Below are 15,418 nucleotides of genomic sequence, written 5' to 3'. Positions count from 1 at the left end.
TTGACGGGACGTTTCTCAAAATAATAAGAGCTATTTATGACAAACCCACAGCCAATATCATACTGAATGGGCAAAAACTGGAAAAATTCCCTTTGAAAACTGGCACAAGACAGGGATGCCCTCTCTCACCACTCCTATTCAACATAGTGTTGGAAGTTCTGGCTAGGGCAATCAGGCAAGAGAAAGAAATAAAAGGTATTCAGTTAGGAAAAGAAGAAGTCAAATTGTCCCTGTTTGCAGATGACATGATTGTATATTTAGAAAACCCCATTGTCTCAGCCCAAAATCTGCTTAAGCTGATAAGCAACTTCAGCAGAGTCTCAGGATACAAAATCAATGTGCAAATATCACAAGCATTCTTATACACCAGTAACAGAGAGCCAAATCATGAATGAACTCCCATTCATAATAGCTTCAAAGATAATAAAATACCTAGGAATCCAACTTACAAGGGATGTAAAGGACTTCTTCAAGGAGAACTACAAACCACTGCTCAGTGAAATAAAAGAGGACACAAACAAATGGAAGAACATACCATGCTCATGGATAGGAAGAATCAATATTGTGAAAATGGCCATACTGCCCAAGGTAATTTATAGATTCAATGCCATCCCCATTAAGCTACCAATGACTGTCTTCACAGAATTGGAAAAACTGCTTTAAGTTCATATGGAACCAAAAAAGATCCCACATTGCCAAGGCAATCCTAAGCCAAAAGAACAAAGCTGGAGGCATCACGGTACCCGACTTCACACTATACTACAAGGATACAGTAACCAAAACAGCATGGTACTGGTACCAAAACAGAGATATAGACCAATGGAACAGAACAGAGCCCTCAGAAATAATACCACACATCTACAGCCATCTGATCTTTGACAAACCTGACAAAAACAAGAAATGGGGAAAGGATTCCCTATTTAATAAATGGTGCTGGGAAAATTGCCTAGCCATAAGTAGAAAGCTGAAACTGGATCCTTTCCTTACTCCTTATATGAAAATTAATTCAAGATGGATTAGAGATTTAAATGTTAGACCTAAAACCATAAAAACCCTAGAAGAAAACCTAGGTAATACCATTCAGGACATAGGCATGGGCAAGGACTTCATGTCTAAAACACCAAAAGCAACAGCAACAAAAGCCAAAATTGACAAATGGGATCTAATTAAACTAAAGAGCTTCTGCACAGCAAAATAAACTACCATCAGAGTGAACAGGCAACCTACAGAATGGGAGAAAATTTTTGCAATCTACTCATCTGACAAAGGGCTAATATCCAGAACCTATAAGGAACTCAATCAAATTTACAAGAAAAAAACAAACAACCCCATCAAAAAGTGGGCAAAGGATATGAACAGACACTTCTGAAAAGAAGACATTCATGCAGCCAACAGACACATGAAAAAATGCTCATCACCACTCGCCATCAGAGAAATGCAATTCAAAACCACAATGAGATACCATCTCACACCAGTCAGAATGGCAATCGTTAAAAAATCAGGAAACAACAGGTGCTGGAGAGGATGTGGAGAAATAGGAACACTTTTACACTGTTGGTGGGACTGTAAACTAGTTCAACCATTGTGGAAAACAGTGTGGCGATTCCTCAAGGATCTACAACTAGAAATACCATTTGACCCAGCCATCCCATTACTGGGGATATACCCAAAGGATTATAAGTCATGCTGCTATAAAGACACATGCACGCGTATGTTTATTGCAGCACTATTCACAATAGCAAAGACTTGGAATCAACCCAAATGTCCATCAGTGACAGACTGGATTAAGAAAATGTGGCACATATACACCATGGAATACTATGCAGCCATAAAAAAGGATGAGTTCGTGTCCTTTGTAGGGACATGGATGCGCTGGAAGCCATCATTCTCAGCAAACTATCGCAAGAACATAAAGCCAAATACCGCATGTTCTCACTCATAGGTGGAAATTGAACAATGAGATCACTTGGACACAGGAAGGGGAACATCACACACCGGGTCCCATTGTGGGGACAGGGAGAAAGGAGTGATAGCATTAGGAGATATACCTAATGCAAATGATGAGTTAACGGGTGCAGCACACCAACATGGCACATGTATACATATGTAACAAACCTGCACGTTGTGCACATGTACCCTAGAACTTAAAGTATAAAAAAAAAAAAAAAGAAACTAGAGAGCAGTAGTGATTGAACAACATTGTGAATGCACGAAATGCTACTGAACTGTATACTTTAAAATAGTTAATTGAATGTATGTGAATTTCATCTCAATAAAAAAAATCATATAATGAATCATGTATTCACCTTGGCTTACTGATCTACAAGTATATTCTCTATGTTTACAGGATAATTAGTAGAAAAGAGTTATAATTTAGAGATTGCATGATAATACCATGAAAAGCAAATCTTATTTATAATTCAAGATAAATGTGAGATAAAAGTCTAACTAAAAGCCTAAAAATTACTTTTAGGAGAGTCTGCAAATTTTCCTCTCAAGGTTACAATTTTCTTTAAAAAAAAAATTGGAAACCAGATGGTCTTATACATAAAATCTCAATATTAAATCCATATGGGATTTAAAAATTAATTCTGTTGCAGCTGCAGCAATCATAACTGTAGTCAATGTGTTTATTTTTCCTTCAGTAATGTTTAGAGCAGTGTTTCTCAAAGTGGGAACTTGTTAGAAATGCAAATTCTCATGCTCCACCCCCATGTACTTAATCAGAAACCCTGGGGGTGAGACTCCCGCTGGCCATCTGTGTTTTAATAAGCCCTCCCTGTGAATGCTCAAGTTTGAAGACCATTGGTTAAGACCAATAAGCACAAGTCTTGGACAGGGAGGCCATTATAAGCATTTTCTTACCAGACAGCGTTGATCCTTAAACATTGCTCTGTTTGTACGAATTCTTAACATGTCAGCTTGCAACACCTGTGAATTAAAACTAAAAAGAAAAAGAAAAAGATTTGTTATAAAATCCATTACAAAAAAAAATTTCTTTTTTGAGACGGAGTCTCGCTCTGTTCTGTTGCCCAGGCTGGAGTGCAGTGGCACGATCTCAGCTCACTGCAACCTCTGCCTCCCAGGTTCAAGCAATCCTCCTACCTCAGCCCCCCAGTAGCTGCGATTACAGGCACGCACCACTATGCCCAGCTGATTTTTGTGTTTTTAGTAGAGACGAGGTTTCACCATGTTGGTCAGGCTGGTCTCGAACTCCTGACCTCAGGTGATCCACCCGCCTTGTCCCCCTCAAAGTGCTGGGATTACAGGCGTGGGCCACCATGCCCGGCCACAAAATTCTTTTAAAGAAGATTTCAAATACCTAAACAGCAAGGGTAAAGGCAAGCTGTGCAAAGGTAGAAATTAAAACACACACACACATACAGCCGTGGTTGGCTGAGCCTAAACAAGTCTCCATATAAGGTAAGGAATTCTCAAGCACACTACTTTACTCCTAATTATGCTACAGAGAATGAATATAATTTATTGTGAACTTGGAAGTACATCATTTTCAGTTTAAACCTGTAAATGATTTAAATTTATGATCAGAGCTACAATGTGCAAATACCAATTCCCTCTCAATTCCCCAAAGTTTCACATGAATAAGAGGAATAACCAATAGCAGGGGTTGATGGAACTCAGATTTTTCACAGATGTGTTTGGTTTGGCCTACACAGTGTTAAAAATGTTTTTGAATTTGTTTTGTACACTGTGAGATTTCACATTAAAACAAAAAAACAAAAACAAAAACAACACCCAGATCCCAACTTTCTGGCTTCTGTTGAAAAGTTGCAAGATTTTGCACCACTGGGCCACATTCCCATGATAACAATGGACTGAAGTTGTGCAGCTGCTGCCCACTGAAGTTAGGTCTGCGTCCTCAGCTTTGATGGTTGCCCACCAAGTGAACTCGGTCCTCTTTGACCTTGTAATCCTGAAGAAATCATCATTTCATTGTTTTTTCAGAGATGTGGTCCCACTACATGTTGCCTAGGCTGCCCTCAAACTCCTAGGCTCAACGATGCTCCTGCCTCAGCCTCTCAAATAGCTAGGACTACAGATCCCAGCTGTGTCTGGCATGTTTTCCTTTTTATTATAACTTCTTATTTTGAAACGGTTTAAGACTCACAAGAAGTTGCAAAAAGAATACAGATGGTTCACATGTACCCTTCATCCAGGTTCCTCCAATGTGAGAAATCATCTATAACACTTTTGTTTTAGCTGCCTATATCCAGTCAACTGCCAGTATTTTAGATTTTACCTCTATACTCTTTCTCTCTGATATCCACCTGGTTCTTTTCATGCTCCTTGCCAAAAACCAATTCAAGGTCTTTTTCCTTTTCCACAGACTGCCATAGTCTAACTGGGCTCCCTGCCTCTCTTCTTTCCCTTCTCTAGGCTATCTAACAGACTACCAGGGGCACCTTCCTAAAGAACAGTTTGCTCACAACTTTCAGTGACTCTCTTCAGTGCCTATCAAATTCAGTTACGTTCTTTACTATGACATTCAAAGCCCTCCACAGTTTGGCTCCAGACTCTTCAATTTCATGGACTAGTACAATTTCAAAACAAAATCTAGGCAGAAACATAGTTGCCACCTCTTTCTTTTACCAAGTCAAGTCATTTTTTAAAAAACCCCACCATTGACCAATACCATCATTTCATTTGTAAAATGGCATTTTGGTATTAAGAAAATAAGAGAACAACAAATCTCAGAGTACAGTACAGTCCTGCCCAGGAAGGATAATTAGCAACTACATAATGACATCTTTAATTATGCTGTACTTAACTTTTTTAAAGGCACGGATTGGTAAAAACTTCACCTGAGATCAGCACTAATCAGCAGATGAACATTTGGGAGTCAGGGGTTCAGGCAAAGTGGAGCATTCAGTTCTCTGGAATACATCTATGTTTTTCTGCCTTCAAGTCTGTTCTGTATATAATACTTAAAATACTATCCCAAGCATTGGTCCCCCTTTTTCCCAGGGTGTATCCTATCAATCCATGAAGGCCCATCTCAATTGTCACCTTCTTCATAAACTTATCCTTCTCCCTCACCAGTCCCGCTGTAATTTCTCCCTTCCTTCTTTGAATTCCCCTAGCACTTTCTTTAGCTCCCTACGCACTTATCTTACTCTACCATACATTTAAGTCCTTCAAGTATTTATAGTCCCTATTAAAGTTTATTGAGCCCTGAGATATGTCTTTGCAACATCATAATTTGCATATAACAAGCAGTAACTTACTATTTTATGAATGGAAGGTATATGGATGTATCTAAGTTTACTTCCTTTCCCAGTCATTTTCTTTGTGAGAATAGGAATATGTTCTGGCAGTCACTTATAAGAAAATTGGAGGGACACTAATGGGCTATTTCTTTCCACTCTTTTTTGTGTACATGTGTAGGGGGCTTAATTCTTAGGGCTAGCAATGATATATTCTACCCTAATTTGTTCGCCAATTTTAGTAAGACTATAACTGAAAGAAAGAATTCAGGCAATATATACTTCAACTGATATGCATTATTCAACATGAATTTATAAAACCCTAGGTGATATGTGAACTGAGTTAAGTGCTACTTCTAACTCGGAAAAAGCAAAGGTAGTATAACTGGATGGAAGTTCAATGTTCCACATCAAATGATCAATAAACAGCTCTGTCTAAACTATAATAGATTTATGTCACTTATATTCCCAAAGTAATCATTTTTCATGGCTGCTATTCTTCCACGTTCGTAAGAGTTCAATAAACCAGAGGATGGGCAAACTTTTCCTGCAAAGGGCCAAAGAGTAAACATTTAAGGATTTGTGGGCCATACAGTATCTGTTGCAACTCCTCAGTTCTGCCACTGCAGTGGGAAAGTAGCCATAGATAATAACTAAACAAATGGGGATGGTTCCATTCCAATAAAATTTTATTTGCAAATCCAGGTGGTGGGCTGCATTTGGGTCTGGGGCAGTAATTTGCCTTTCAAATAGAATTGAGGGTCGGGGGGGGGCTCACGACTGTAATAGCAGCACTTTAGGAGGCCAAGGTGGGCAGATCATGAGGTCAGGGGTTCGAGACCAGCCTGGCCAACATAGTGAAACCCATCTCTACTAAAAATACAAAAATTAGCCAGGCATGGTGGTGCATGCCTGTAGTCCCAGCTACTCGGGAGGCTGAGGCAGGAGAATCGCTTGAGCCCAGGAGGCAGAGGTTGTAGTGAGCCAAGATTGAACCACTGCACTCCAGCCTCAAGACTCCATCTCAGGAAAAAAGTAATAATAATTGAGGCAGTAACAGTTTAAATGCAGGGTCAAGGTAGAGGTTTTTAAGGTAGGGAGGCACTGGCAGGAATACAAGAACCTAATCTCTGAGTCTTTGCATAAGGGTCAGAGAAAGAGAAGAAAAAAACTCCTAGTTTTCAATATAGTTACTGACACTAGCAATAAAGTCAGCCAACTACAGGGATAAAGAGTATAAAGAACCAAGAGGTTCAAAACTTTTGACGTTGGAATTTTTATTAGTTCAAGATATACATAAAACAGTGCAGATGCTTCTTTAAAACAGTAATACTGTATTAAAGAGTTGATATAAAAGAAACAAATGTAAGGAATTTAATTCTGCAAATGCTGGTGCAAGAGGGTCTTTATATAGAAGAAACATCGAGCAAAGTTCGAAAATTACTTGAAAGAGGTGCAACAATGTTTAGCAAGCTAAATATTCTCTACAACAGCACAAAACATCCCCACAGATCATCTGGGCAAGTTCCCTGACCTCAGGCATGTCACACATCATTCCTATGTTACTTCTTTCTGATGGACTGGAGTCCGTGAACGCTGTCCACTTTGTGGTTTCTATATCTTTAACTCCTACTAAAGAAATATGCTAGTGATTCTCACTTTCTGAAAAGAATGCTTTACTGCCAGGTATAGTTTAGAAAGAGGAAGTACACAAGTATTAGAGGGCCAAGGAAGAAAAAAAAAAGGGAGAAAAGTGAGCAGTATACATATGCAAATAAGAACTGAGGTGAAAATGAATTCAACTAAGGCTCAGTGTAATCCTACTCTAAATTTTTCTTGCTTCAGAATAACTTCTCTGACCATGCCCTACATTTTCTACAACAGCACAAAATATGCCCTCAGATCATCTAGGCAAGTTCCCTAATCTCAGGGATGTCACACATCATTCCTATGTTACTTCTTTCTGATGGACTACAGTCCCTGGACTCCGTCCACTTTGTGGTTTCTATATCTTTAAACTCCTACTAGAGAAATATGCTAGTGACCCTTATCTTTCTGTACAAATTTTACTTCATGCATCAGGATCTTTAGCTATGGAATTTAACACTGTAGCTATGCTCTAATATGATAAAAGCAAAAAACAAACAAAACAAAAAAAATCCTTTGCAGAACAAAGTCAGGTATGAAGGGATAACTAAGATCTCTCTGTTTCCAAGGCTTTGAGGATTAGGGAAGGGTCCACTCCTTCTCTGGCGTATTTAATACATTAAAGAGGATCCACAGGTTCTTTCAAGTACACATCCTCCATCGTCTATTTGCAATCTATTTCTTCTTTTTATATTGTCTTCAATAAACCCAACATTCTACCTACTGCTCTCTTCTACTAGTAGAGTGGGTCCCATAATTCCTTTATTCCCACAACAGGATTAGAGCAAAATCCCGAGTGAATAAAATGTTCTTATTCTCAGCACAACATGCAGAGTCCCCCTTCTATGTTTTTCTATCTGCCTATTTTAAAAAGGTAATGTATATATATATATATTTTTTGGTCAATCTTAGTTTGCTTTTCATTTTGTGAACAATATATTCTCTCCTACTTCAAATGACCCAAAAGCTGCATTTATTTAGTTAATCAGCTTAGTTATTGGTTAGTAGTGGCCAGAACAGTCATTTAGGAGTCAGGAAACAGAGGTTCCTAGTACTGGCTCTGCCACTAAACATGTCATTTTGGAGATTTATGGGCCTCAGTTTCCTCATATGTTAAACAAGGAGGGTAAAGCTGGTCTCTGAATCCCTTCCTGATAGTCTATGGTACTGTGAATTACAACTATCAATTAGTATGATGCCACAAAAGGTGAGGAGCAAAGTTAGCAATGTATGTAGTGAATGCATTTTTCAGACATTTTTATGATATCTAGAAAACCTTGTAATACTGAAATGTGAGATCCAAAATATCATTTTAAAAGTCTAGTTTAAGTAAGATTTAGGCCGGGCGCGATGGCTCATGCCTGTAATCCCAACACTTTGGGAGGCCGAGGTGGGCAGATCACAAGGTCAGGAGATCGAGACCATCCTGGCTAACATGGTGAAACCCCGTCTCCACTAAAAATACAAAAAATTAGGCGGGCATGGTGGCGGGTGCCTGAAGTCCCAGCTACTCGGGAGGCTGAGGCAGGAGAATCGCTTGAACCCGGGAGGCGGAGGTTGCAGTGAGCTGAGATCACGCCACTGCCCTCCAGCCTGGGCGACACAGTGAGACTCCGTCTAAAAAACAAAAAAGAAACAAGATTTAGTAATCCCAGATCTTCAGAAATACAGTTAACCATCATTTAGTGCAGTGTTTCTAAATTATTTTTTCATTATTGACCCTCTAAAAAGCCTTTTTAGACATTTTTTCCCCAATTGCTTCCCCTCCATGAAATTTTAATAACACATATATACTATGTATCTGTGTACAGACTGTATGTATATCTGTGCTTTATACATAAAAAGAGTAAAAATTTTTCACACTCCCCCAAGAACTATTTTCTCCCCGCTTGGGGGAAGTATCACCCAGTGAGAATGTATAATTTAGGAGATCAAGCTTCTGTGGTACCAAAATTTTTTGCACCAATAAAAAATAACTGTAGGACAGGAGCAGTGGCTCACATCTGTAATCCCAGCACTTTGGTAGGCTGAGGCGGGCGGATCACCTGAGGCCAGGAGTTCGAGACCAGCCTGGCCAACATGGTGAAACCCTGTCTCTACTACAAATACAAAAAATTATCGGGTGTGGTGGCAGGCGCCTGTAATCCCAGCTACTAGGGAAGCTGAGGCGTGAGAATTGCTTGAACCCAGGAGGCGGAGGTTACAGTAAGCTGAGATGGTGCCACTGCACTCCAGCCTGGGCGACAGAGCAAGACTCTGTTTCAAAAAAAAAAGGTGTAAAAAAGTCCAAAGCTTATTTGCTTGACAACCATTTCCATTCAAGTAGCTGGAGGTGAAGGTCAGAGGTGACAAAACAGCTGAAATGACAAATATTACAGTCATGGCAGAAGATCTGGAGGTGAGTGGGGGAGGATGCTAAGTTTCTTCAAAGGAATGGGTAAGAAATGGGGTGAAGTTAGAAAAAAGCCGTGCTCCACATCAATTGGCTGCTGCTTTCGGGTCTGGGTGGACTATCAGGGGAGGATGTTCAGATTCAGATGTTTGTCAACCTCAGGGTGGGTGCGCGCTCTCCCTCAGGTCAGCCCGTCCCACTACCCCCACCCAAGGTTGAGGGTGGGATCTCAGGACACCAGGAACAAGGGAGATACCTGCAGAACCTCAACAAATAAAGGGACGGGAATTCTATAGGAAATCACTTTCCCGAACACCTCCTCCCCACCCGCTTGCCTCCTTCAGTATCTCAACCTGGCTCACCCAAGTCCATTGATCAAAGGGGCACTGTTGAGTCTTCTCGGAATGTTGCTGTCTGCGGTAGTGGAACTCGGCAGCGACTCGAAACCTAGTTCCATTTTCTCCTGTGCCATGTCCGGGTCGAGGAATAAGTTCTCAAGGCTTTCCGGCTGCCGTTCACACAAGGACAAGTCAACTTAGTGGGCAGGTGATGTAAGGAGAGAGGCAAAGGAGAAAAAGAGAAGAGAGGAGAAAGCTCTTAGACGAGTAGGGGTGCCCACCTTTGCAGCCCTAGCATCCCTAACATCAGTGAACACAAAGTTAGGCAGGACTGGCTCCGAACCGCCCATCTCCCATGATCGGGGCCTCTAACGATGAGAAGATCCCCCACCTCCAAGTCTATAATGTAACTGGGGAATTTAATCTGTCACCGCCGCGAATCCTTCTCCATCTCTCTCAGCCCTGGCAACTCATGGTAAGCCTTTTCGGCCAAAACAAAAACTACAATCTGCCGCCTTTGACCATAAGTTGGGTCCCTCCCCTCAGAACCTGCGATACGCTTCCAGTCAGACGACGCGTATTGTGACGCAGGCAATGACGTCACTTCACGCGCTTCTGTCAGCTTTGCCAGGGGCGCAGGCGCAGTTAAGAAGCCGCTTTATCTTCACGTCCTGCCTTCCTTCCTCTTTCCCCAATGCTCACTCCCCATGGTTGTGCCTCTACTCTTTTACAAACCCTGGCATGGTTTCCTTAAGCATTATTTAGAAATGAAAGCGTTGGGAGGGGTGAGGTCCTTTCTGCCCTATGCCTAATTCTCAGTTTTCTTATTCCTTTATGACTGAGGCCAACAAGCTCCAACCTCCTATGATGCATTTTTCCATCCTGTAACAGCAGACACACTACACCTTTGTAATTTTAGAAAAGCAAAAGTCTGAAAAGAAAAAAAAAAGATACTGCTACCGAAGTACTTAGAGGCCACTTGTTCCCAAAGGGTCTTGCTAAGGTGCTAACCTAACTGAGTTCATTTGGCAAACGAATTACTGTTTTCAGTGTGGTTTCTTTCTTTCTATTTTAAACCATAATTGTACAGTTTTTGTTGTTGTTTTTTTGAGATGGAATTTCGCTCTTGTTGCTCAGGCTGGAGTGCAGTGGCCGTGATCTCAGCTCACTGCAACCTCCACCTCCTAGGTTCAAGCGATTCTCCTGCCTCAGCCTCCCAAGTAGCTGGGATTACAGGTGCTCGCCACCACGCCTGGCTAATTTTTGTATTTTACTAGAGATGGGGTTTCACCATGTGGGCCAGGCTGGTCTCGAACTCCTGGACCGAAGGTGATCCACCCGCCTCATCCTCCCAAAGTGCTGGGATTACAGGCTTGAGCCACCGCGCCTGCTTTGGTGTGTGTTTTTACTTTATATATAATCTGGCTCCTCACAGCTGTTCATATAAAAAAGACCTCAGCTAATTTACAAAGATTTGAGTTAAAGCAGTGAGGCTTTTTAAAAAACAAGTATCTCAGAATTTAGTATCTATGCAAATCAGTGTTTTCATTTCAGGTAGTATTAGAAGCTACATACATTCTAAGAATGCTGCCATGGCTCATATCATTTTAAGAACTGTTCTTTTAGAAATTTTAACCATCACTTAATGAGCCACACTAAGTACTAAAATCTTAATTCCATGCTAATAACTTTGTAAAACCACACATTTTAGTAACCATATAGAGAACTGGCTGAGAAGGCAAATAAACCTAGTGAAATGGGAGTTGTTAATTAAAATAGTCATAACACTTTATAGATAACCATTTTTTTTTTTTTTTTGATACAGAGTTTTGCTCTTCTTGCCCAGGTTGGAGTGCAATGGTGCAATCTTGGCTCATCACAACCTCCGCCTCCCGGGTTCAAGCTATTCTCCTGACTCAGCCTCCAGAGTAGCTGGGATTACAGGCATGTGCCACCACTCCCAGCTAATTTTGTATTTTTAGTAGAGATGGGGTTTCTCCATGTTGGTCAGGCTGGTCTCAAACTCCCGACCTCAGGTGATCCACCCGCCTCGGCCTCCCAAAGTGCTGGGATTACAGGTGTGAGCCGCTGCACCTGGCCTACAAAATGTTTTTACATACTTATCTGGATTGGTTCAATCATTAACCCTGCTCAGCTACCCAGTGGTGAACTTAAAATAATGGGACAGTCTTGAGATAGTTTGTGACAAGTTATGACATGTAAGATAATAAATATGTATTCTTTGTTCATTCTGGGAATAGAATAAGACAAACTTGATTATATTAGGCAGAATCAGATTACTTAAATCCCAGACATGAAGATGATGTGGAGTCCCCATTCCTGATATAAGACAGATTAATAATAGCTACCATTTCTTGGGCACTTACTATGTGCCAGGTACTGTCCTAATCACTTTAAATAGGTGATTGCATTTAAAGTTTACAATAATTCTTTGAGGTAGGCACCATCACAATGCCCATTTTTCACAGGAGGAAACCAAAGCCCAGAGGCATTACTCAAGTTAAAACTACTAAGTGGCAAAGCCAAGATTCCTCTGCCCTTCTGTTTAAGTAAAAAAAAAAAATGAGGTGCCTCAGAATATCTCCCTGGACACAATTTCTGTACTCATAAGCACTTGATAAATACTTATGAAATTATTTTATAAATAAATGCAGGTTTAAATAGCCTATCTTTCATAGTTATCTTGTAAAGTAGGTAAATCATTTCTGTTTTACAGTTGGATAAAATTCCAAAGAGATTAATGGCACATAATTAGATAGCAGCAGAATTCAGGCTAGTATCAAGATGTCCTAAAAGCCACTGTTAAAATTCCCAGGGTACCTGAAAGTTTATAAAAGATGGTGGTTAAAGCTGAGTAAATTCAGGGTGAATGCAGAAGCAGTGATTAAAGACAGAACAGAGTCAAAAAACAAATTGCCTGAATAACAGAAAAATATGAAGTAGGCCAGTGAACAAAGGAATCTTACCTCCATTCTGTTCATTTTAATTTTCAACGTTTGCTAGTATTCTTGGCAGGTAATAAGATTTCATACGTATATTTTGAATAAATAGACAAAATTTCATCCTGCCTAAGCCTTACAAGTATCTAATTTTTAAATAAGTACAACACTAAGAAAACAGGTATAATAAAATGACAAGGAAAGAGTGACTAATGGATTATGTTTCTAAGAAAAGGAGTTAGTAATATGAAATAACTAAATATATGAGATGGTAGTAAGTTTACAGCTATTATCAAAGAGAAAGAGCTCTCTTTTACTAAAGACCAGCTACATGTCAGGAACCCCAAACCTGTAAAGATATAAATAGGACTCATAGTACATACACAAATTGGAATATCAAAAGGAACAAGTAATACAAAAACAGCAAGAATTCTATATGCTACAATGGCAAACACAACATTAAAGAAATTGTTTTCACTTATCCCCATTTCTACCCACACATTATTATACCAACCTAGCTGTGTTTCTTGATCAGTTCTTCCAGTTTCAGGGAAATATGCCATGATCTTGGGACACTGTTTTTGTTAGATCTAGACTTGACAATTAGGCCACTCTTCTCTTTGCATATCCCAGTCTGCTGCCGTGTGTCCCAGGCCCTCACCTATAAAAGGGAAGCAACAAACGTGATAATCAGCTCTTTATTTTGCCAGTTGTCATGGCAACCTTGAAGCTACGTTGTAACCTTTAGTTACCACAAGAGCAAGTCAAATACAAGTTGAACTCAAATCTACAAACCACAAACACCCCAAACCTTCCCAAAAGATTTACATGAAAGGTAAAAAAAAAACTAGCAGGCGAGAATGATGTGAATAAAACCTAGAAATGATGGCCAAAGTAGCATTCTTCTCCTCTTGTTCTCCTAAATTGTTAAGCTCCTGGGTCAGTGCATGTGCGCCCTCAACAAATGATTGTTAGTAGCTATTGTGAACAAAAGAATGTATTATAATTTCTTTTGAGCAGGGAGTAGGAGGTGGCCTGGCCTAAAGGGTTGCTGAGACCTTGAGATAAAAAGAGATACCTAAGTTGCTCAAAAACAGAGGTTGTTGTTTCTAATCTAGCTGGGAGAAAATACAGGCAATTTAAAGGAAACCATCTAAAAGTACTTACAAATCCCTCATACCGCAGGCAGAAAGCATAAACAGTGAGGAATAAAATGATGATTGGCCTTGGCAAGTTTAGTATGGGATAATTGAAAAGAGGCAGGCAAAATTATTATTTCTTGCTGAATTTTGAAAGCAATTTCATAACTATTACATTTCAATGCAATGGCCTTCTCTTCCCCAGGGCCATTCAAGTGGTGAGGATTAAGAGTTTGTGGAGTCCTGATAAGATAAGTAAGAAACAATGCGAAAAGGGCCCCAGGTGGGGAAGAACAATGAAAAATTGCTCTGAGAGACCTAGGGCACAACGACCTCCTTCCACATGGACCCCAGCAGCATGACTTGTTTCCACATGCAGCCCCCTCCAGCTCCCTCCAGCCCCTGCCTCTTTGCAGATAGCTCCTCCTCTGCAGTGCTGCCCTTTGCCTCCTTGCAACATATTTTTCATGACTTCTCTAATAAATCTGCCTTTCTTTACCTATGACTGTCTTGGCAAATTCCTTTACCACCTGCGCCACTGGCCAGTTGCACGTGCAACATTTTGGTGGCCCCTATGGGCCTCTCCCCTACTCTCTTCCTTTCCTCCAATTCCAACCTCTCATTGGACAGCGTCAAAACCCTGAGATAATTTAAAGTCCCTGGCCAGGGCTGCTCCTCAGGGAACCAGGAGGTCTCGGTGGAAAGACATCAGACTGCTGCCCCACGATCCCATGAGAGTTCAGAATTTGCTTTACTTTTCAGTCTTCCAGCGGACAAATTCTAGTATCCCTCTGGCAATTGATGGCAACTGGTCAGGGCCATTTCCTGGTGTGGCCTGAAGGCCAGTGGGTGTGAACAGGTTTGGCTGCCTTGCCCAGAAGGGAAGAAGGCCCTCTCCTATCACTTCTGGTGAAAAGGTCTACAATCCCTTTGTGGTGCAATTGGCACATATGTTTTGGGGAGCTCAGAGCCCCTCTTTCTTACTCGAAATAGTCTTGCGAAAACAGCCAGACCTCCTGCTCTGGATGTTCCCAAATTAGGTGATTGCAAGCAGCCTCAGAGCAGTGAGTCTCCCCATTCTGGTCCTCTCTCCTGGGATGGGACCAGGCTGAGTTCTTCCTTTACCCTTTTTCCTCGTACCTGGGCTAACCATCCAGCGTAAGGCCCCAGCGCTGAGATGTCCTTTCCAATAGGTGGGATGCCCTTTTAGAAAGTGCACTCGAGGCCAGGCTCAGTGGCTCATGCTTGTAATCCCAGCATTTTGGGAGGCCGAGGTGGGAGGATCACCTGAGGTCAGGCGTTCAAGACCAGCCTGGCCAACATGAGGAAACCCCATCTCTACTAAAAATACAAAAAATTAGCTGGACGTAGTGGTGCATGCCTGTAATCCCAGCTACTTGGGAGGCTAAGACAGGAGAATTCCTTGAACCTGGGAGGCGGAGGTTGCAGTGAGCCAAGATCCCACCACTGCACTCCAGCCTGGGTGACAAAGCGAGACTGCATCTCAAAGAAAAAAAGAAAGAAAGAAAGAAAAGAAAAGAAAAGTGCACTGGAATCCCTCAGCAGATGTGAGTGAGTCCTCTTCCCGGTGGGGCGGCGGGGTACGGTTTGCGGCGAGAGAGTATGCTTCATGTCCGCAGCAGACATTAGCCCCCAGCAGTCCATCGTTTTCCAGTCCCACTGTGGGACAGACTTCCTCTATTCTGTCAGACTAACC

General features: G+C 41.2%; 1 protein-coding gene across 20 annotated transcripts in view; it reads right to left on the bottom strand.

Moving 5' to 3' along the window:
• The window catches only part of FAM122C (family with sequence similarity 122C), an 81,669-nt gene extending 68,315 nt beyond the window's left edge, over positions 1 to 13,354 (bottom strand). For 4 of the 20 annotated variants that reach the window (XR_004434976.1, XR_004434975.1, XM_033201910.1 and 1 more), the window contains exons 1-3: positions 13,077 to 13,350; positions 9,627 to 9,798; positions 2,866 to 2,944 (exon numbers count right to left, since the gene is read on the bottom strand). Coding sequence is in view for 17 of the 20 variants with exons in the window: in XM_033201910.1 (XP_033057801.1) it covers positions 2,866 to 2,944; positions 9,627 to 9,798; positions 13,077 to 13,125 (300 nt within the window). In the remaining 3 variants the exon portion in view is untranslated. Of the gene's footprint in view, positions 1 to 2,865; positions 2,945 to 6,453; positions 8,490 to 9,626; positions 9,799 to 9,883; positions 10,731 to 13,076 lie in introns of those variants that run through there. The other 16 variants (XM_033201911.1, XM_033201898.1, XM_033201900.1 and 13 more) reach the window with 9 other exon arrangements.
• Between the last annotated feature and the right edge of the window lie 2,064 nt (positions 13,355 to 15,418).

This window comes from Trachypithecus francoisi, unplaced genomic scaffold (assembly GCF_009764315.1).
Source record: "Trachypithecus francoisi isolate TF-2019V2 unplaced genomic scaffold, Tfra_2.0 Lachesis_group6, whole genome shotgun sequence".
NCBI lineage: Eukaryota > Metazoa > Chordata > Mammalia > Primates > Cercopithecidae > Trachypithecus > Trachypithecus francoisi.
Note: the sequence above shows the minus strand (reverse complement) of the source record. Positions and strands in the feature narration are given on the sequence as shown.